Source organism: Abramis brama (assembly GCF_963993115.1).
Source record: "Abramis brama genome assembly, chromosome: 19".
NCBI classification, from domain to species: domain Eukaryota; kingdom Metazoa; phylum Chordata; class Actinopteri; order Cypriniformes; family Leuciscidae; genus Abramis; species Abramis brama.
Genome location: NC_139981.1, coordinates 9,684,551 through 9,708,705, shown reverse-complemented (window position 1 = coordinate 9,708,705; position 24,155 = coordinate 9,684,551). Strand labels below are relative to the sequence as shown.

The 24,155-nt window shown below is 36.2% G+C and overlaps 1 protein-coding gene across 4 annotated transcripts; it reads left to right on the top strand.

The window, feature by feature from the left end:
- Window positions 1-6,330: 6,330 nt before the first annotated feature.
- Window positions 6,331-23,334, top strand: sufu (suppressor of fused homolog). Of its 4 annotated transcripts, XM_084092691.1 has the most exons (14): window positions 6,331-6,403; window positions 6,515-6,676; window positions 6,921-7,055; window positions 8,333-8,469; window positions 12,219-12,361; window positions 12,595-12,680; window positions 13,106-13,178; window positions 14,957-15,113; window positions 15,243-15,345; window positions 20,113-20,151; window positions 20,758-20,892; window positions 21,349-21,487; window positions 22,125-22,193; window positions 22,294-23,334. In XM_084092691.1, the coding sequence occupies exons 2-14, from the start codon at window positions 6,525-6,527 to the stop codon at window positions 22,381-22,383; spliced, it is 1,458 nt and encodes a 485-aa protein (XP_083948817.1). In that variant the 5' UTR covers window positions 6,331-6,403; window positions 6,515-6,524; the 3' UTR covers window positions 22,384-23,334. The 4 variants fall into 4 exon arrangements, with proteins under 4 accessions (XP_083948817.1, XP_083948819.1, XP_083948818.1 ...); XM_084092693.1 differs by lacking the exon at window positions 20,113-20,151; XM_084092692.1 differs by having other exon boundaries at window positions 6,334-6,676; window positions 14,960-15,113.
- Window positions 23,335-24,155: the final 821 nt, after the last annotated feature.

The window sequence follows — 24,155 nt, the reverse complement described above, 5'->3', positions numbered from 1 at the left end:
TTCTTTAATGTTCCACAGAAAAAAGAAAGTCTTACAGGGTTGGAAGAACATGAGGGTGAGTAAATGATGACTGAACCTTTTGTTTTTTTGGTGACCTAACCATTTAAGGTGACAATTGCAGGTTACCGCTATGCTAATAGTTCTCACTCCACCATAAATAAACTATTTCCATCATAATATTAGTAACTGAGCTGATGTTTCCTTTAGATACAAAATGAAAATAGGCTAATGAAAAACAACCATCATATCCGCACAGGCAGGTAGTTTAAATACCGAGCCATCAATGAAACTATCTGTTTCAGGAAGGAGGGTGTGAAATGCTCAATGACTTCATTTTACAGTAAGCGATTGATGGAAGTAGTGTGGGGAGTGGAACAACTGTATTCATGGTTTTGACACCACACCTCATTATGATGCAATATACATGTATCAATCAGCAGAAAATTCCATATGACCATTTTTAAACTATTTTTGTCTGAGATTTCAGTATATGTAAACATGACTTTGCACATGTAGGTTCCACATGTGCCATTTCCATTTCCTTTATGGAAACACATTGCGCTCAGTCTCTGCCAGTCACTGCTCTTGTCATGAAACTGCTCTTTTGCAATAAGGGGAATTCCTAGTTCCTTCGCTGACAAGCCTTTTTTTTCTCTCTCTCTCTCTCTATCCGTCTCCCCTTTTCCTTTTTTTTGTTTTATGGGAACTGAGGGCTGAACCAGTGAGATGTTTTTCCTCAGAAACGCTTTGTATTGATTCATTATGAGGGGGCGGGAGATTCCCTCCCACTGCTTCCTTCTTACTGGGAAGTGATTGCAGGCTTTACGGTACTGAAAGAGCATGAGGGAGTGAGTGAGTGAGTGAGTGTAAGAGGGAAATAGAAAGAGAGAGAGAGAGATATTTAAGCTGAAAGAACTCATCAGAAGTCATATATTCAGAAGTCACAAGAACAGCACTCATCTCTGGCTTTACGTGTGAGTTACTGGAGACTCCAATGGCAAATAAGGATTGTGGATTTTAAAGCAACAGCTTGATCCATGATAGTACCAGAATGAGAGATAGCTATGAAGTCGCTCCTGACAAGCTGGGATAAGTGTGCCTTTCTTTATCAGATAAGTATTTGATGTTTAGTATGACATGTATTTTGGGAGAAAAATACTTTTTGAGAGATTTAATTAATTATGAGAGATGTGTGGTGTGTAAATTTTTTTTTACTGACTCTATAAAATACAAAAAATATGATTGTGTTGTTATGTGATTTCTAATAGGTAATTTAACTGTAATGTCAGAGTTGTACACTTACACAGTGTTTAGTTTTTATATCAACTCAAAATGTGGCATGTAGTTCATGAGAGAACAGGAAAAAATAATAGATATTTCAGGTTCTTCAGAGGGGGTTTCCAACTGAGCACCCATCAGGGCAGTTCGACTGGTTCATTGCCGTTTATTGGGAAGAGACAGTTTCCTGAAAGTGCTCAGGTGTGGCAGGTACTCAGTTAAGGACATGAAGTTCAGTGCTTTTTCGTAGCAGTTAAGTAATGATCAAACATTAAACAAATATGTGATGGAGATAACATTGAGACAAAAACCTGAGTTGGATTACATCACTGACCCTTTGGCCTTCCCAGAGACTGATGAATTTATAAGCTGCAACAACCCAAAAGCTCTGAAAAGGTCAAAATATCAGAACACCTTGGTTGTTTGTTCATGTATTTTTAAAAAAAAAGCTTTGAGAAGCTTTCGGTTTGGATTTCTGAGTGGAAATTAACCATTTTAATACACTTGACGGGCAACAGCATTTCTTTAGCATTACCATATGAGTGTAATTCTTTTATTTATTTTAAGTTTAGTAAATGCTGCCAAAGTATGTTTTGAGCACTTAGCCCTGAGAACTGAATTCCATAGATGGTGTTCATAAAGAGTTCATCTATGGGCTCAGTTCTTCTGGTATTGTGTTTAATATCTGCAACAACAAAAAAAAGTACCAAGAAAACATTAAATACGTAAACTTACTTTATATTTCCATTTTATTCACTGTAAGAAGTAACTTGTAAAAAAACTGTTTTATTCTTTTCTTGTTCTTTTCTTGCTTGTATATTTCTTGTTTATATATATATATATATATATATATATATATATAAGAAAAGGTAAATAAAACAGGTTTGTCACAAGTTACTTCTTACCGTACAGTAAGTTACAATGTCGTAGTCAGTGGTAGACTTTTGAGAGATATATTTTTTACATGTTGTGTTCTAATAAATGTTTACAAATCATTCAAACCACCTTCCTGTGTTCTTTGCTTTTTATTTATTTGTTTATTCATATTTTTTTAGGTTTTAGTATTTTTAATGCACACTTACATTTATCAGACACTCTGGGTCTGCTTATCAAATGAACAAAGTCTGTCCACTGCTTCCGTGATCCATGAATGTCCTTTTTCAAGTTCTGGGAGCACCTATAGTTAACAACAGCATATGGGTCAAATGTTCAGCAGTGCCTTTTAGATGGTTTATGATTCATATTCATCTTACGTCTCTAGGTTGGATATACATGGCCAGATTTTCAAAAAAAGCCAGTGGTGAGCTGACATATGCAAACGATGCACTGACTCCCACGCTGTAACCGCAGGCATGTCTTATCTCTTATTCCCAGCAAATGACTCAGGATCAATTCCTTGGAAATCTGGAGTAATGGACACTCCCAACACAACTGTCCAAAACCTGTCCAAATATCATAATGACCCAGTCAACACAATCCTTCAATGCAGATACTATTATTAGTATTGGAGTGGTATTAGTGGCTTCTCCTGACATTATACCTAAATTTTTAGAGACTTTTATGATAATAGCTCATTCTCATTTCAAATTTGTTTTATTGAAGGGTTATTTGCAAATTTGTTAAATATGTATTTTTTCTTTGTTGGCAATAACAAATATAGCCTACTGTTATAAAAAGTTTATTTTTATTTTTTTTACATATCGAAAACAAATTATTTTTGTATCAAAAGTACAGTATCATGGGCACTTTGAAGATGGGAATCTGATAACAGTATACATTATATTTCACTGAAAAAAAAGTATTGTTGTAGAAATTGCAGAAATTGCTACAAATAGTAACGGATTGAATTAAATATGAAATTTTGAAGTACAATGACTAAAATAGTATTTTTTAATGTAAAACATACTCCAATAATCTTTGAAAGAACTTGTTTTTTTGTTTTGTTTTTTACCGTGTAGTGTGTAAATAAGAAAAACTGTGGAGTGTCAAATTTAATTGTGGTTAAATAAAAAATCTACCAAAATTGTGAAACTCAAATTGTGACAGATCCAATACAAAGATTTTTTACTATATATATATATAAATTATATTGATATTGTATAATTACATTTTTGTTATCTACAGTTCTTAGAGAGGATTTTGTAAAAGTAAATGGATTAGGTCTTAGTTCAATTAGGACATTTAAGTAGCTTTACTACTAAAGTAGCTTTACTACTAAAAAAACATTACTGGTGTGCATCGATTCAAAACAATAACACTGACATATATTAAGATATATGTAACTTTTGCACCCTTTATTCCTGTTCACCCACATGAGGGTTCCCTCGCACTAAAAACTCCCCGCTCTGATAGCTGATCCTCACAGCTGTGCTGGGGTAAGTGCCCTACACCCGCCTTAGATCCTCTTTCACAAAGTCTGGAAGCTCTCAGTTCACAGCGAACACTCTTGGAGTTTCCCCCAGTGCAGTTCACCCTTCAGGGTGGTGAACCCTTCTGGTCATGCTTCACTAGACGTCTCATGGTGACTGAATCCTGGGACTTGTTTTGGAGAAACATTTGGCAGAGAAAGCACACTTGATTGCTGGTAATGTAGGACTGAAAGAAACTGTTTGGTTTGGTCCATATAAATGGTGGTACTCAGCTGTGTCCTTATAGCTCCTGATGCTTTGCGTGTAAAGGGTCACTGGCCCCTGCATATGGTTGTAATCTTGGAGGCAAAAAGTGGCCATGGGTCGTCCAATGAGGAGCCACCGTCAACATGGAATAGCTTGGCTGATATAAGTTTGGATGAAATAAATAAATCCCACATGTAGAACAATTCTGGGTATGTCTAAACAAAAGTACATACAATCTTACAATGTAAACAAACAAAGTAAACATTGAAAAACACACATAATTGGTAAGAAAGCAGTGTGATAGTTCTGATTATGTAATTTTGGAAGAATCATTGAAACGGAATTTTCATTAAAACGGCTGCATAAGAAAAATTGGTAACACTTTACAATAAGGTTAATTAGTTAACATTAGTTATCTGCCTTAGTTAACATAAATGAACAATAATAATACAGTATTTATTCATCTTAGTTAATATTAGTTTCAACATTTACTAATACATTATTAAAATCAAAGGTTGTATTTGTTAACATTAGTTAACCCACTGTGACCTAACATGAACAAACAATGAACAGCTGTATTTTTATTTAGGCTACTAACATTAACAAAGATTAATAAACACTGTAACAAATGTATTGCTCATTGTTAGTTTATGTTAGTTAATATAATGTTAACTAATGAACCTTATTGTAAAGTGTTACCGAAAAATTGGTTCCACTTCATATTAATAAATTAAGTAAATCGTTTGATACAATGCACCTATTGTATACAGACATGTTTTTACATTGTACATATATTTTTAAAAAAATACCTCCATGTAATTAATTCATTCATTTCCGTATAAGAATTTAAGTCAAAGTGAAACATTGAAAACCAAGAACTTACGGCATCTGATTAAGCAATGCAATGTTAATTACTCATGTCATGAAAATGGAAAATAAAGTACTTAATCATGTCAAGACATTGCTTTTCTGTGTAACACACATTACCTGCAACAAATGGTAGGCTTAGTAGGCTATAACAAAGGGTTTACCGCATAAATCAACAAGATGTTAGCCATCGTCTTATCAGTCATGCCATAAACAGGACCGGTATACTGAGCATAAATAATCTGATTTTACAAGCTGCATTGTAAGTGATTTTCTGGATATATTGTTAATCTTTAAAAAATTTCTAAGTTCCCTTTATTCATATAGAAGTAGGTCCTTACTGCATCCACAGATGGATACTGCCAGGACAACATATTTAGTTACAAAATTTTAGAATGCATGCACTAACAAACACAGAGATAGGCTAATTATTTTAATAATATGCATTATATTATTTAAGGAAGTAAAGGATAAATTGTAAAGGACAACTGCGTGTAACATCATAAATGACTAATTTACCACATGAGGCCGTAAGTTAGTCTGACTGCTGTAGTTGTTGCATTTGTGGAAGTTTTGGTATTTCATTTCATCACTTTCCAGAACTTATGACATCTTGAGCTTATCGTAGATCAAACAAAGGACACGATCTAAATCTAAAAACACAGAGCATTCATAAAACAAGAATGAGTAGGCTAACAACTCATCCTTTGATTTTGATAAGCTCATTGTTAATTGTGATGTGCATTTTCAATAAACGATAGCCTAGCCTACTAAAAGTCTTTTATCTCGTCTGAAAAAAATGACTTACGGTAATTCAGAATGTTTTTAGCGCATCATGTGCAGTCAATAGTCTGTCCAGTCCAGCAGGTGGTCTACTCTGTTCTCACTTTGGAACATACAGTTAGTAGCTAAACAGCGAGATTAACAAACAAATTTAGGCATTAGCAATTAATAGTAGCCTACATAGATCAAATGAAAAATATTTATGGAAAAAAATTGCTTAAATCATTGTCATGTGAAAAAATACAAATTCACAAAATACAAATACAAGTAGGCCTAGTTAGCCTCATAGCATAATTGCCTAAGTTATATTTAAAGGCAATTATGCTTAGGCAATTTTGCTATGAGGCTAACAGTAAATGACTGAAACAGTAAAATAAAGAACAGAGAGATATTCAAAAAAATCTAAGTATAAATGAAATTAGAATAATATATTTATCATTTATAAATGCATATATTATTTGTTTATGTTTATTGGAATGTTAACAGAATGTTATAAAATGTATTAAATTGGAAGACATAATACATTTATAATTATTCATAATTATACAGATCATAATAGGCCTACATTACAAAAATAGACAAATTCGTCTTTAAATGTCGCAAAACTAATAAAGAAATAATAAAAGAAACAGTTGTGTTCTTGTGAATGGCATATTCCTTATGGATGCCTCTGAGCCCCACCTCCTCCTGGATCACAATAGATTCGTCCAAACGCATCACGGCTCTCATGGCTCGTCTTTCTAACAGCTGTTCTGATTGGGTCAATCAAGTGTCAGTCAAAGTGTTGGCCACGTCCCCTTTCTGGACATCAAACCACAGAGGAAAAACTGCAACAGGGGCTAAACAGAGGGGGAAAAGTGGTACAAATCATATTTCCAATATCAGTGATTGAATCTTTTTTTGAATCGGAAGTTAAAAAGAACACCTCATTTTCTTGCTTTTCGACAACTTTTTTCCACTGTTTGGTGCAGCCGTGTGGGGATGGATGAGATGCGGCCTAGCAGCGGAGCGGCAGCGCACCTCGGCCTCGCCTCGCTCTTTCCCCCGGGATTGCAGGCCATTTATGGGGAATGCAGGCGCCTGTATCCCGATCAGGCGAACCCGCTGCAAGTCACAGCCATTGTGAAGTATTGGTGAGACGTCTGAAGCATTGCAGTTTATGTTGTTTCTTGATACGCACACTTAAAAACAACTAAAACAAAACACAATTTTGCTTGACGAATAGTTTTTAACTTTATACTCAATGTGTATCGTTATACAAAGATACACAAGTATCAGTCTGCAGAAGCATTACTGTATTAGGCAAATAACAAACTTATTAAAGTGTACTTTTTCCTCTCAGTGTTTCACTCTTTCCTCTCATAATCCTCTTTTCAGGTTAGGGGGTCCAGATCCTCTGGACTACATTAGTATGTACAGAAACATGGGATGTCCTGGACAAGATGTACCGGAGCATTGGCACTATGTCAGCCTGGGTCTCAGTGACTTGTATGGGGACAACAGAGTTCATGAGTAAGAATGACAGATTATGAGATGTTTACAACTGTTTCATGACATGACGATATTACAGCAGACCAGCAACTTATTATGTTCATAATTACCTTATCTATTTACTTACAAAAAGTTTCAGGGTCAATCTGTATCAACTCAAGCAGAGGTCCTCAGCTAAATTGTGATTTTGATCATTTTTTTATGGTGAAGGAAATACATAAATAAAGAAGAAAGCCAAAATATTAGATGTCATGGATGATTTTAGTGAGTAATCCACTATTTTGTAGATTTGGAACCAAATTTCAGGGAGGTAAAAATGACTTTAGAAAGATGGCAGCATCATTTTATTTTTGAACAGAGATTGGTAGGACTATTAGTAACATCTTTTGACTTTTGCAATCTTTGTTGCATTATATGCCAAAGGTGACTGTTCAAAAATGGGAAAAAGCACTAATTTTGTTTTGCATGTTTGCATGGCTGTTACTCAAACGTATTAAAGATATCTTAATATCTTTCTAGATTCTCATTCTTAATAAACTTTTCTTTTGTAATCACTAAGGCCCCTATATGGTTTAATCCCACAGACATGGGGATCTCAATGCGGCTCCATGTCCAAATTACTGAACTTTTTCCATTTTGAATAGTCGAAAACCAAATGTTGGGTAACTTTTCAAACAGCTGATAACTTAATGTGTTTGAAGAAGAATGTCTGAAAAACAAATAATACTGAAACTAGAAATGTATCTTGTTCCTCTCTATTGAAACATTACAACATACCTTTATGAGTAGCAAAAAAAAAAAAAACAACACATTCCAAAGTTAGCATGTCTGTAACTCAAGAAGATATCTTAATATCATTTTAGGTTTTTGTTCCTATGAAACTTTTCTTTTGGAATCTTCATTTTTAAGGCCCTATGTGGTTAAATCCCAGAGATATTGGGATGTCAATGTTGGTAACATGTAGTTATGATAGTGTGTATTTGAACTCTTAGCTTCAGAAGCTGTTAAATATAGATTCTGATAAATACACTTTTGAGAGCAAGTTAATGTGCATCAGTTTGCCCATTTCAGTGTATTTTTGGCACTCAGAGAGGTATGTTCTATGTAATTGTTTTGATTGACAGAAACAAGATACATTTCAAGTTTCAACATTATTTATTCTTCAGACATTTCTCCATATAATGCAACAAAGATAGCTAAAGTCAATAGATTTTACTAATAGATCTCTGTGTTTAGTTATACATGAAGAGTTGTGTTGATTGTGCTAGAATTACAGCTGTATTCTGCTTTTTTTATAGATTCACAGGTCTAGAGGGCCCAAGTGGTTTTGGTTTTGAGCTCACCTTTCGCCTGAGAAGAGAAGCAGGAGAGACAGCACCCCCTACCTGGCCAGCTGAGCTCATGCAAGGCCTGGCTCGATATGTGTTTCAATCAGGTACTGTACCCGCACCCCATCTGAAGTCTAAAGTTTTGCAATTCATGGCGTTTCTTCTGTAACTGCAAAACAATTTAAGACCTGTAGTTTTCATGTTGTTTCCAGCTTTAACAGATTTAAAAGTGTTAGTTTACCAGAAATGAAAATTGTCTTCACTCCACTTCATGTTGTTCCAAACCCATAAGTCTTTTGTTTGTCTTTGAAACACAAATGAATATATATTTAATGGAATCTGAGAGATTTCTGTCTTTCCACTGAAAGTCTATTCATTTAAAACTCTGATGGTTCAATGGTAAAGTAAATCCATTCGAGTTGTTTAATCCAAGTCTTCTAAAGACACATGAACGCTTTTATATGATGACTTTTATTCACATATAAACATTGATCAGCGAACATACATGGAGAACTAAATTATGGCAAACAAAAGCTCAACCGTACTTCCTTGCCCGCTCGATTCATATGAATTTCTTTAAAAATATCCATTTGTGTTCCAAAATTTGAATGAAAGACTTAAGGGTTTGGAACAATGTAAGGATCAATTAAATATAACAGAATTTTCATTTTTGGGCAAACTAACCCTTTTTTAGCCATTTAATATAATTGATCTAAGTGGGCTCCCTTAAAGGAATAGTATTTAATTATTATTTTTTTCCACAGAGGTCTGCATAAAAACAGCCATAATGTAGTTTTTCATGACTATTTCTCAGCCTCTCTGACCTTTTTATCTATACCTATACTGTCTCAAAGCTGTATTAATCAAGCTTGAGTGATATTTGCAAACTTAAAATAAAGCCTTGAAATAAAGCTTGATTGCATCTATATGTTACCATAACAGGGGTGAGGCTGTATGGAGAGAGAATTGTGTCTTTATTACATGCGAGAAAATAAATGATCTGAGAGAAAAAAAAAGTTTGAGAGAAAAAGTTATCACACTGATAGCAAAAAAGCATTTCATGAGAGAAAAAAAAATATTTGAGAGAAAAAGTTTTCATACCAATAGCAAAAAATAATAATATTTGAGACTAAAAAAAGTTTTGAGAGAAAGTATTTTCTCATAGAACATAAAAAAATATCAATTTGAATTTTTTAAAATTATTTCTGAGAAAAAAAATCTCTCTCAAAATACTTTGAAAAAAACTCAAATATATATTTTTTGCTATCAGTGTGAAAATATTTTCTCAAAAAAAAAAAAAGTGTTTCTCTCAAAATGCTTTTCTTTGCTCTCGATGCAATTTCTTGCTCTCGTGTCAAGATTCTGCTTTCACTGTGAAAATTGTGTCATGGGCGGGGCCACGTTCCTATTGGCCAGTCGGGTGAGCATCGTCTTGTCTTGGGAGTCGAACTGAATCATTATACCATTGTTCGGTTCACCGGCATATATGCCGCCTCTGCCTTAGTTGAGCACGGACACTCCAATGTTTGGGTAAGATGATTCACGGTGATCTTAGATGATCATGGACGTATTGCCTGCGATAATTAATGTGATATTGCTCAGCTTGTCAGTGAACTACAGCTCTGTGTTAATGCCGCTTCATCTGAAAGCAGGCGATGGCGATTTACTACTAATCAAGGAACCGGCTTTACTGACGAGATGCGCATAACAATGTCATCCGATATATCGCCCAGGCCCCCCCCAGTTCATCATATACAACCTCCACAGTTTTACTCGGACTCAGAATAAACAATTTTGTTTTAAGGTCAATATGATACATTTCCTGTTTGAACCTATAACTTAACTATAACCTAAAATGATTTTTATTCATGTGTTTAGCATCTGTATCTCAGATGCTATAGAGCACTATCAGTGTTGTGCCTGAACGGTTCATTGAACGATAGTTCATGAACTCATTCATATTTTGGGTGATCGTGAACTGAAAGTAGCCTACTGTATTACTGCCTGATGAACGTTACTGTAAGCTCGTTCATTCTGGTGTCTGTGAACGTCACGCTCTCTCAGTTTAACTTCGTTCAACAGAGTGCCAGATTTCTATAGAGCTTTCCAGGCGAAACCCCGGCTTAACGGTCCTCCACGACGGGTTCCGTCAAGAGTGAGTATGTGAGTGAGAGTGAGTGTGTGAGAGTGCAAGCAACAGCGAGTGTGTGTGTGTGTGTGTGTGTGCGCGAGTGAGCGACAGTGAGTGAGTGTGTGTGTGCGTGCGAGTGAGCGATTGTGTGTGCGCAAGTGAGTGAGCGAGCTACAGTGTGTGTGTGTGTGTGTGTGTGTGTGTGTGCAAGTGAGTGAGCGAGCTACAGTGTGTGTGTGTGTGTGTGCGCGCGCGAGTGAGTGAGTGAGTGAGTGAGCGAGCGAGCACAGTGAGTGTGTGTGTGTATTTGAGTGAGTGCGTGTATGTGCGAGTGAATGTGTGCGTGAGACGGCTCGCGGTGACTGGTCGGAAAGCAACGTGTAGTCTGACATATTTCTTGTCCATCCACGACATGACAAGATTTTTATGAGTCAAAATCGTGTAATCTGACACCGTGACTATCGTAACAGACACAAAATTCTTGTAATCTGAACCAGGCATATGATCACCGTGAATCATCTTACCCAAACATTGGAGTGTCCGTGCTCAACTACGGCAGAGGCGGCATCTATGCCGGTGAACCGAACAATGGTATAATGATTCAGTTCGACTCCCAAGACAAGACGATGCTCACCCGACTGGCCAATAGGAACGTGGCCCCGCCCATGACACAATTTTCACAGTGAAAGCAGAATCCTGACACGAGAGCAAGAAATTGCATCGAGAGCAAAGAAAAGCGTTTTGAGAGAAACACTTTTTTTTTTTAGAGAAAATGTTTTCACACTGATAGCAAAAATATATATTTGAGAGTTTTTTTTCAAAGTATTTTGAGAGAGATTTTTTTTTTTCTCAGAAATAATTAAAAAAAATTCAAATTTATATTTGTTTATGTTCTATGAGAAAATACTTTCTCTCAAAACTTTTTTTAGTGTCAAATATTATTATTTTTTGCTATTGGTATGAAAACTTTTTCTCTCAAATATTTTTTTTTTCTCTCATGAAATGCTTATTTGCTATCAGTGTGATAACTTTTTCTCTCAAATTTTTTTTTCTCTCTCAGATCATTTATTTTCTTGCATGTAATAAAGACACAATTCTCTCTCCATAAGGCTGTTCACTGCAGAGCCAATAGGTGGAGCTTGATGTCCAGCTCCCCCTCTCTGGATGTAATCTGGCTGTAATGGGTGAAGCTAGAACATCCAACCGCACCCTAATCCTACCCATAACCATATCCATCCTCTTTAGATCCACAGAGGTGGATCCACCCATGATGTCTAGAGAGGTGGAGCTGGATGTCATTTGGCTCTGCAGTGAGCACCATTTGTAACGGGGATTCAACAGGCGGCCAGAGTCAGCATTTATTTTGTGGCTCAAGTCATGCTAAATATGGAAATATTTTTAGTATAGTTTTGTACATATTTTTAGCATATACATTTAGTCTGATAAATGAGCAGAATGTGGCATTCTGCTCTATTTTACGAGATCTGCTTCATAGAAGTGCAAACATACAAACTTGTTGTAGTGTTGTTAGTGTAAAAATAGCCAAATCTATTGGAAATTTCTATTGTTTTTCTCGTAGTAATGTATGGGTAACCAGGATTTGTTTTTCCACAGGAGGTGTATGCACTATATTACATATAGAGTCATCAAACTAAAATAAACTTTAACATTTTAATCTCTGGAAAGTTTGCAAACCAATCAGACAAGTTGTTTTCTCTGTAACAGAAAACACATTCTGTAGTGGTGATCACATTTCGTGGCACAGTCCGTTGGACAACAGTGAGTCTAGAATCCAGCATATGCTTCTGACGGAAGACCCCCAGATGCTGCCAGTGCAAACCCCCTTTGGCCTTGTGAGCTTCCTTCAGGTCAGGCACAACATGCTAGCAGTCTCAACAAGATTGTTGACTGTAAGCTAACATAATTTCCACAGTAATTTAGTTTCTCTTTTTTTTTTCTTTAGCCCTTGAGATTGGTTCATGATATGTTCATGTAGCCATCTAGATTCAGTTTTGTATGCTACATTCATTAACCTTGTCCTCCTATGCATATATCTCCTTGTGATTGGTGTAAATTAAGTTTTTCCTTCTGTGCTCATCAGATTGTGGGTGTTTGCACAGAGGAACTGCAGGCAGCGCAGCAGTGGAACGGTCAAGGCATTCTGGACCTGCTGAGAGGAGTGCACATGTGAGTAATCCCACAGCCAGCCACGAGACAGCCCAAGGACACACTCCTGCTCCATCGGTGGGAAAACTGTGTTAAAGAATCTGCAGGACTGGTTTAACCAGCTGAGAAGCTAAATGAATTCCTTTGATGTATTACTTTGTCTCTCTCTTCTTGCTGAAAAGCATTTATAGATGGGTGAAGTTGTATGTCTGTACATTTTCCTACAAGCAAATGTGAAAATATGTTTGTTGTGTTACTTAATGCTGTTTCTTTTCTACTCTTGCTGGGGCATTTTGGGCATTGTAGATAAGAGTACTGTACTTTGAATGCTGTAACTCTATAGCAAGTGGGTCAGGAGCTTTCATTTGCTCTCAGATGCTTTGTGCTGTTCTTGTTTTTCATTAATTCTGAAATGTTGTTTGTCTTTTTTGCTGTTTTGTTTGCAGTGCTGGGGGACCATGGTTAATCACTGATATGAGAAGAGGGGAAACCATATTTGACATTGATCCACACTTGCAAGTAAGGTTTTCTGTAGTGTGCTTGGTTCACCCACAATTTTGCTTCTAGTGCTCTAAATATAAAATATTCAAAATATAAATATTTTAAAATGTAATTTATTCCAAAGCTGAATTTTCAGCATCATTACTCCAGTCTCCAGTGTCACATGATCCTTCTTCATTCTAATATACTGATTTTCTGCTTATTTATTTTTTAAAACCATGATACGTTTTTGTTGTTCAATATTCTTTGATGAATGCAAAGTTCAAAAGAACACCATTTATTTAAAATAGAAATCTTTTGTAACATTATACATGCCTTTACTGACATTTTGATAAATGTATTTCATCCTCGATGAATAAAAGTACTAATTTTGAACGGTAGTTTCTGTTATCTAACACTAGCTATGTTTCCATCCAAAGTTGAGAAATTAACTTGTGCACAAAATTGGAATATTGCATAAAAGCATTTGCGAATAAGGCACCGTTTCCATCCAGTGAGCTGAAGAAAACAAAATTGTCTCTTCCTGATAAACAGTCGCTAAATAAGTTGCTGCAGTAGGAGAAGCTAATTTACTCTCAGAGCGCGCAGACAAAACACAATAAAGTTATCTTGATTTCGCATTAAATAAAATGTGCATAAAATAGGTGGATGGAAACATAGCTACTGACTTAAAATATTTATAATCACTTAATTATTTAACAACACTTTTAAATGTAGCTTAATCTTTGCAGATCTTAAAATGAATATCCATTTTCCATTATAATGTTGTGATGCCTAAATTTACTCTGTATGTCTTAACTGATTATGTTACTTATTGTTTTATTTTTAATTAATTTAGATAAAATTGTTTAGAATTTTAATATCAGCCATTTGTTGGTTATTGACCATAACATGAAAATAATGATCTGCTTATCTGTATCAGCTAGAATTTTAAAGGTGCTGTATGTAACTTTTTCACTCTACTAAAGCATAAAAATACCATAATATGTTTGCAGATATTTAGGATACATGGTGAGTTCACATACTCGTTTCTCTGAAAAACACTTCTACAGCCAGTTATTTTACTTTGAAATAGTGCAACCAGCAAACAAACTGGGTCAGAGATTGCAGATTCTATCCAACCTATAAAAAGCCTCGGTATCCATCTAAAAATCTCAATGAACGAGAGCATATTAAAACACGGATAAATCAACTCAACAAGTCTCCTCGGCTTTCATTGTCAATTGCGCTCGTTCCTGTTGCGTGTCTTCATACTGGCAACCCACGTGAGCGTCGAGTCTGAGGAGGAGGGGGCAGGGGAAACAATGATCTCTGATATTTTGAATTTGGACTGCAGTACCTATTTCGGCCACTAAGAAATTAATTCTTACAGACTGCACCTTTAATATTGGTGCAATTGCTAATTTTTCTGTGAATTATTCTTTAAAATGAAGGGTCTTGTTAACAATGTAACAATTTTAGATACTTTATGAAGTTTATCCAAGCTAAAATTGTAATTTCCTTTAATTTCACCTCTGCTCTTTATTTATTTAATTTTTTATTACACATTTTACCTCTCTCGAGTAATGAATGATTATCATTCCTGGTGATTAAGGTCATCTGAAAAAGCGCATACTGTGATGCTTGAGGAGTGATGCAGCATGGGAAAAGGTGAAGTCTGGAGTCTAATTAAGTCTGTGGCTGTTAAACTCAACCTGTTAGTCCTCTGCCCTCTCGCTTTCTGTTCCGAGACGGACACATGTCCAGCCATACTGCTCCCCTGCTGATTTGTGCGTGTGTTGATTGCTCATTCCAAGCAGGAACGAGTGGATAAGGGCATAGAGACGGACGGCTCGAACCTGAGCGGTGTCAGTGCCAAGTGTGCCTGGGATGACTTGAGCCGACCTCCCGAGGATGAGGACGACAGCAGGAGCATTTGCATTGGGTCACAGCCACGCAGGCTGTCCGACAAAGGTGAGGAGTTCTAAGGACAGACTCAGACCAATTTAAAAACAAGACACCGAACCCAGTATGCTTCAGAGATGTTGTATTGGCTCAAATTACTGTGTTGTTGTGTCAAGTATTTGTGTATTGTTCATACAGACACTGAACAGATTAGAGAAGCCCTGAGGAAAGGACTGGAGATTAACAGCAAGTCTGTCCTTCCTCCCATCAGCAGTCAGAGGCACAGTCACGACCGGCCACAGTAAGTCCTGCCCTTTCATGACAATCAGAGCTTCAGGACTGTGTGATTATACTGGTCGAGCAGATGTATGGTTTACCCAGAGCTGTGACCTTAATTCTGGAAGTAGCCGGTTGAGGCGTTTGTTTCAGGACGCCAAACTACTTTGGTTTGCTATACCACCTGTTTGGGACTGGATGGCATCCTCATGGTTTGTGGATGAGAGAAAAAAAAAAAGTTTGCTGCTAGGGTTAGGTGAGGTGACTGTATATTCGTGGTGTGAAACGTTTGTCATCAGATAGAGATTTTGCTATATTGTTTATAGCACACAGGGCTGGACAATTAATCACATAAATGATCGAGATTATGATTATAAGTGCTGCGAATCTTGAAAAGTGAGTATTAGTTCATGTAGGTCTACTGCCATTGCATTATAGTGCAGTGGATGAGCATTGTAAGCAATCACAGACATGTAAATTATTAGTAGGGCTGGGCAATACTGGACAATATTGTTTTCTTTATTTCAATCAATCATTTTGATGAACCAATATTGATTCTTAAATCCCAAGATCAGTCTTTTAGTTGATGTTCTTTGCAGTTGATGCATGAACAAAACTGCACTAAACTTGTGCACTATTGGTAAACATGCCTGCAATCCACTAATTACAAGCGGAACTTGTAATGTCATGTAACTTGTCATCCTTAACTTGTCATGTAATGGCTTAATCAGTGTTTTTAACGCAGAAAGACATCAGTAAAACAGCTTGTAAACTATGTCACTGTTACGTTTACCTCAGAAAAGCAATTCAGTGTCCTTTAGTGGTGCAACGGATCACAAAACTTATGGTTCGGATCATATTACGTTTTTTGAGCTCACTGATCATTTTTCAGATCATTAATTTTTTTTAAACTTGGCTTTCCATTTATTACTTAAAGCACATTTTAAGTGCTTCAATACCACAGCACAAAACTACTAGCCTAATACATTTCAAACATTATTAAAGACAAGTGAACAGTCAGTTATAACATAAGAACAAAGACACAAATTACAAGCATAGATAAATATAACAAAGTTGCAAATAAAGCCAGGTCTAACAGTAGTATTCAGGTACGGAAATGTAATAATTTAATGTAAAATAACACTATTGTGTTCACTGTATAAATTAAATCTAGATTAATCTTTGTTAAAGCTGTGTTTTGTTGTTTGATTAACATCAATGTCATAGAGAACAGCAGGTAGGCCTGTTTATAGGCTGTTGTCACTTTAAGACCTAATGCATGGATCCAATATAATGATACACATCCTAATTATTTTTCAACTTTTTACGTTCACTTAACCATCTGTTTACGAGAATACTTACGAGATGGGTATTTTTTGACATAATTTTGTGTGTTTGTGTCCGTTCAAGTGGAAGGAGACAAGAAGAATAAATTAGGTGTTCACATGCTATCTGTAACGCGCCTCTGTGTGCGCGCCCCACTATGCAGAGAATATATAATTATCAACATTCAAAAACTTTTAATTATATAAACATTTAAACTGCACATAAAGGCAGTTTTTATATCAACCTTTTAATTATAATGTTTCTACTCCAGTTCACTGTTGAAATATAAAAATTTAAACTGACATAACTAGTTTTCATGACAGATTTATTCAAACATACTATAAATAAAACAAAACAATGAATGGGTAAAGTAAAAAATATAATAAAAATGTGGCGGCCTAGTTATTTTTTCTAGCTAATTATTGAGCTATGGACAGATTTTTTTTCCTTTAGAAAAATTAATTTGTACTGCACATGATGTATATACAAATTGAATCGATGTTGAATTGAATCAATCAAACAAATTAAATCAATCAAACAGATTTGTAAAATCTGTCTCAATATCCTCCCCTATAAATTAAGCTATAAGCCTATTAATAAAATCAGAATCAAACAGATTTGTAAAATCTGTCAATATCCACCCATATAAATTAAGCTATAAGCCTATTAATAAAATCAGAATCAAACAGATTTGTAAAATCTGTGTTAAAATCCACCTCTATAAATTAAGCTATAAGCCTATTAATAACAACAGGCATTGCTAATGAGTTTCTAGCATCCATAAATCACCTGACACTAAAAAGATACATCTCAACAGCCAATATAAACTGCAAGAGAGAAGTGTGACAGAACTCTGCAAAGTTAACTGATCATGATATAATGTGATACAGGACTGTTATATAAGATTTTAGTCATGCCGCCCACTCCTATTTGGTGTACACTGCACAGTTAAAAATGGCTTTTAAGCAGGCCTGCATTTTTAAAGGAGTTAAAGAAAAGAATTTCATGAGCTTTGGTTGGTCCAGCTTAACAGCTGAATATGGTATACCATTTGGATGTGGATAATTACCTGCAAGTATTATTCAGACACAGCCTGTCCCTTCAATCTTTGTCCTCACGAGTGCTGATTCTTGCCAGCTGGCCTGCTGTTGTACAGCATAATATTACTTGCTCAGGAAATTAGCTTCAAGTGCCGATAGTCTGCCAGTACAATTGTGCTTCTGAATCAGGTCTGTATTATACTATACTCCTATAATAATTTAAACTTTGCAACAAATCAGCAATTTACCGCATGCTGCTTTATTAAGGGCATGATGATGGCAGTTAACTGGGGTGACTGTTTTAAGCACACCATCCTTATCTCATTAAACGCTGTGCAATCCAGATCATCTCCGAGCATGGTTTGTCTGGGTTAATCTCACTATCCTGTTGTCTACACCCTCTTGTTTTGCTCATGGCCCCCTGCTAGTTGTTGCCCAGCCAGAGATTCAGACATACATCCTGGAGTGTCTGCTGCAGTTGGTTATGTTGCCTAATCCAAATAATCATGATGAACGAAAAACATAATGCTAAATTCAAGAATATTGTGCTCCCTTGAATTGTTGCGTACATTCTGTTGAAAGTATTTCACCCATATATGTTCTAGTAGTCATTGTGTCTACCTAGATAATGGCATCCTGACACTATGTATTACTTTGAGCAGTATTTGTCAGTATAAAGCTTAAAGAGAGTATATAATTATATATTAGAGTATATATATATTCCTCATAGAGAGAAAAAGGTTTTCAGGCTTCTTGACTTTTTTTTTAATGAATGAATTTGATGAATGGAGATGGCAATCATAAAGAATTTAACGATTCTGGTTCAGATTCCTCTTAGCAATTCCAGTTTCATTAATGATTCTTTTAGAACTTGTGATCAAGTTGTTGTATTGAATTTCAAGTTGGACATGACGAAAATAATGGAGAATTCATTCATTATCCCCTCCAACTGATTCATACATGTTTTGATTCAGTAGAAAAAATCCCCGCTCATAAGAGTCATTCGTTGGGTAACCTAACCACTTTGCTTGTCGCTGTGTGTTTTACGCTATAGATTCAGTAGCGGACCGCAATGTTGTGGTGAATAATAATACTACAGAAAACACTCAATATTTCATGAGTATTTTAGTATGAGGTTCCATTCACACTGCTGGAAGAATGCAAGTTAAAGAACCATTAATAGAACCAGACTTCATATAAATATTTTGATTTCTGTATTTTTATATACAGCTCTGGAAAAAATTGAGACCACTGCAAAATTAGCAGTTTCTCTGGATTTATTAAATGTATCTGTTTGAATAAAATGAACATTTTTGATTTATTCTACAAACTGCTGACAACATTTCTTCCAAATTTCAAATAAAAATATTGTCATTTAGAGCAATTATTTGCAGAAAATTACAGCTGGTTAAAATAACGAAAAAGAGCCATGAGTTCAGACCTCGAATAATGCAAAGAAAACAGATTTATATTCATTTTTAAATAACACAATACTAATGTTTTAACTTAGGAAGAGTTCAGAACTAAATGTTTGGTGGAATAACCCTGATTTCCAATCTGAGCTTTCATGCATCTTGGCATGCTCCCTATCAGTCGGTCACATTGCTGTTGGGCGACTTTATGCCACTCCTGGCCCAAAAATTCAAGGAGCTTAGCTTTATTTAATGGCTGGTGACCATCAATCAATAAGCAGTCTGAATGCAATAATAGGATGTCCTTACCTGCCTGTCAGCCTATGTATTTCCATACATCACGCGTCCTCAGCGCGTTTCATGAGGCTGTGCAGAGTTATAGACAGACAGTCACAGAGCGCCGTAAACAAACAGCAGCCGCATTTTACAGTTCCTTCTGAACCAAAACAAGCTTATGCTGCTTTCACACCATAACTACTGTAATTAAGAAAAGGCAACCCGTGAAGTTATACCCAGAGCTGTTCTCAGGCTCGGATTTATTCATTTCTATGGCAACACTATCAACGGCGAAATAAATCTGCAGCAGTCAGGTGGTACAAGTCAGTACTCTTTAAGTTGTTTGCGTTCATTATTACTGTATTATGTGCTTTGAGACAATAGGTAATTTAACTCGTGACGCTTTGCAGACTCTGCTGTGTCTTGCTATTTCTAGCCTCTCCAAAATTGCCTACCCTACCTTTAAGTGTACCGTTAATGTTACTTGTGTAATCAGTTGATCAACTTGTTTTTCTGCACTTCCTTCAGTTGCCTTAGAGTAGCAACTGAATTACCAAATTTCAAATATGTAGATTTATTTAAAGGTGCTCTTCAAATCTCTTAAAAGAGGGAAGAGTTTACTTTTTTCTGTTCTAAGTAGCTTTTGAAAGGAATAAAATTGATTTGCCATTTGGCAGTAGTGGTAAATGCATTTATTCACTTCGCTGTGGTACAAATCTGCCCCTAATTTCTCCATAGACAATCAGTTGGACATTTCCAGACCCAGCAGATATCAAGGTAAGAGCCAACTACGAGTGAAACTGAGACTATTTCTTCAGCAAATGGGCTATGGAGACAGTTCTTCTTTATTCCACTTTGAAAATGGGTGTTCAGTAGAGTGTCTGCAAGTTACTTTGTTAGATCAATGAGGAAAAACAAAGCTCTGCACTGCAATATTTCTGTTTTTTGCTTATTTACAGCGGCCTCAAAACCTATTTGGTCACTTAAGCTACAAATGTATGAATCATTGCAGTATCAGTATTTGGACAATTTCTGGTCGTTTAACGTTAGTGGATCATGTTCATAGTTAATGCGATGAACGTGGTTACTCTTTTAGGACACCTGTGTGAAATTGAAAAATTACCTTAAGACTGACAAATTGTTTATTGAAGGTCACTGTGAAAAGCTCTAGCATTATTTGTTTGCAGTTGCCATTTGAGGTTTGATATTTCATTATACTAATGCGATGACATTTATACAGTTTGATTGTGCTTTAAGTGTCCAAACACAAATTGGACACTTGGACACAAATTGGACACACATCACATTTCAAATTGATTTGTTAAACTGTCGCCTTCATTCAGTTTTTTTCTTATTTACATTTTCCCATTCTCTATATCCCAGGAGTCGCAAGGACAGTCTGGAGAGCGAGAGCTCGGCTGCTATTGTCCCTCACGAGCTGGTGCGAACACGACAGCTGGAAAGTGTGCACCTAAAGTTCAACCAGGAGTCTGGGACACTTCTCCCACTGTGCCTCAGGTAGGACATGCACTGTAGGAAGCTCCATTTGCCATATATTTTCTCAAAATCCACTTTGCTGAGGCCTTAACTTTAAGAGGGGCCAGGGGTTGTGAATTCACTCAGAAGTGAAAAATAAAAGTACACGTGTGCTGATTTGCACTTTGTTTATATTACCAATGTATTACAGTTTTACAAACAAACTAAACTCACTGAAAAGCTAACAGCTCTGATTTTGCTGGCTCTAAAAGAGTGGGATATGAGTTTTATGTAATCTCCTTGTTTGGACAGAAACAGAGACGAGGCTCACAGAGAAGCCTTTGTTTAAAGTCCAAATGAGAGCAGGGAGAAAATGAACATCAGGTTGTTTATAGTTTTAGCCTTTGATATTTCACGCTTGCTTTAAGAGATACGACACTTATCAATGTCTATGTAAATGATTCATTCAGCATTTTCCTTTATAACCTTTTCTTGTAGAGGTCGGCTGCTTCATGGCCGACATTTCACATATAAAAGCATTAATGGAGATACAGCAATCACCTTTGTATCAACTGGGGTGGAAGGGGCTTTTGCCACAGAAGAGCATCCGTATGCTGCGCACGGACCATGGCTACAGGTATCAGACACATATTACTATTAAATCCCTCAAAGGGGCACTGTTATGCTTTTTAACATTTCAACATTCTTTAGTGTGTAATGTTGCTGTTTGAAAATGAAAAAAGTTCGGCAAAGTTACAAAGCACAAAGTCCACTCCAAAGAGAGTTATTCTCTATATCAGTAAGAACTGATTCTGAAATCCCTGAAATGCCTTGATTGTAGTCTTGAGTTTTCTTCTGGGAATGTACATGTCACAATATCCCTTATTTAAATAATTCCCGCCCAAGGCATTCGCAAAGAAAAAAAGAGGCGAGGCCTGGTTGAGTTGTGTTAGTAGTGTGTTGAAACTCGTGTTTATGGTAAGGGGCGTGATATTTCCAAAATGCGTTCGAAGTGGTTGACCAATCACAACACACTGGTCCAGCTGACCAATCAGAGCACACTGCACTTTTTGGAAGGAGGGGCTTCATAGAGGCAGAATTAAACAGAATGTTACTGACAGACTGGGAAGAGTGTTGCTGCAATAATGAAAAATGTGTTCCAACCCTATTCTAATAGAACCCACAAACAAAATCAAGGGCATAATAGGTCACCTTTAAAATTCAATGTTGTTCCTTATGTGTGACCTTGTTCTGATCCGTTCTCCTTAATTTAGATATTACTTACTGAGGAGTTTGCAGACCAGATGCTAGCTGACATTCAGGATTTGTGCACCCGTGAAATGGTAAGGCTCTACCTCATGTGGTATGTTTAGTGATTTCACTATGATTTTGTAAACTTTTGATTATTTTAACGCGCTGTGTATCTCTTTACCCCTTACCCAGTCTAAGCTGCCGAAGGAGTACAGCTGGCCCGATAAGAAGCTAAAGATCTCTGTCCTGCCTGACACTGTGTTTGACAGCCCACTGCAATAAGACTGGGAGCTCACTGTCCCTGATTACAAACCCACATCTCCAGAAAGGAGCCCAACTCTTTTGCCAGATGCATTGTGCCTATAGACGGCTGAAGGAAACAGACTTTCAGATGCTTTCCCTTTCCCAGAGAGCATTGTAAATGTACACCATTTTGTACATTTTGTCCGTTTTACCACTTGTCTTTGTATTGGTCTACCTATTTTCTCATAAGGAAGCTTAAAAAAATAGCGATTGTTTGTTTCAAAAGATACTTTATATTTCTTGTTGAATATTTAGCAGCACAAGACAATGTGCAAGCACTGGTGCCTTTATTCACCTTGGAATGGACTGAAGTGTCACTTTGAGAGAAAATCTGCTCTTCTAAATCCTGCTTGTAATGTGAAGGAAAGCATACTAAGGAAAAGGCCTTTTTTTTACCATGTTTATCTAAAAAATTCTGTTAAGTCTGAGTATCTGGTTTTACTCAATTTACATAAGATACAGTAGTTTCTATTTAAGGTTGATGATCTTAAGGTCTTCATTAAGTTGTAGTCATAAGTGGTTAGTAAGTTCACATACACAATACCAAAGCCTGTACAGTATGGGTGTTTTTAAACTGTCTAATGTAAAGTTGAGAATCATCAGTTAGTTCCCTGATCTTGTTTTATTTTATTATTATTTTAAACTGTTTTACTTTTCCTTTGACTTTATGATTGCATTCCAAGTCTTTATAGGGAAGCAAACAAACTGGTTCCTGATTGGCAATCAATTTTCTAGAATGTGCTTTTGTGATTTGTAACTTTGGGGAAATGTGTTCAATAATATAGGTCAAAGTGTAAAAAAGAACCTTTATTTGTGCTTTTTAAAAGATGAATTTAATTAGTGTGTACTGGTGTTTTTTTATATTCTGGAGAATCACTACACTGCCTGTGGTTTTGTTACCCTTAAGTGCATTAAAGTTACAAAAATCGGGGGGTTTGCGTTCATTTTGATTACACAAGTCTGAATGTTTGTGCAAAGAATGCCTATTTCCCATTTAATTATATACTATTTTATGATGACAACTCATGATTCACATCCAAGTAATTTTTGTGTGTGACCAAGGCACTAAAATTCCTCATGGAGAATGTCTCTGACCTTTAAAATTGTATGCCCTGTATTTTGGTCCCTTCAAGACACATGTAAATGCCCTCTTTGCATGTGAAATAATAACAGCACTCTGGTGGGCTGTTGAGATGTCAATGTCAATTTTATTTGTAGCACCATTGAACAACCAATGTTGACCAATGTGCTGCACAACAAGAAAAATTTAAACATTACATAACAGGCTTAACAGAACAATATCATCAATAAAATACAGTGCAATGAAATTGCATCACTTGATTATATGCCAAATCAAAGAGATACGTTTTTAGCTTGGATTTAAAAATGGACAAAGATGAAGCGGATCTAATAGAAATGAGTAGGGCATTCCAGAGTCTAGGGGCAGCTACCAAAAAGGCGAGGTCACCCCTACATTTCATCTTTGACTTCAGGATACTCTGCAATCTCTGGTTGGATGACGAAGAGTGCTAACTGGATGGTAGATTCAAACAGAGCTGTTCAGTCCTAAAACCCAGAATTAACACGTTCAAGCCATGGGTTCCAGTTTAAATGTTTCATTTTTCATTATTCGAGTAAAATTAGGTGTTATGGGTGAATTATATTGTGACTACTATTTTGAAGTGTTGTGTAATGATGTAATGTTTACGAGGACAGAAGTGAAAGAGTAAATAAGATGGATGAAGTTCGTT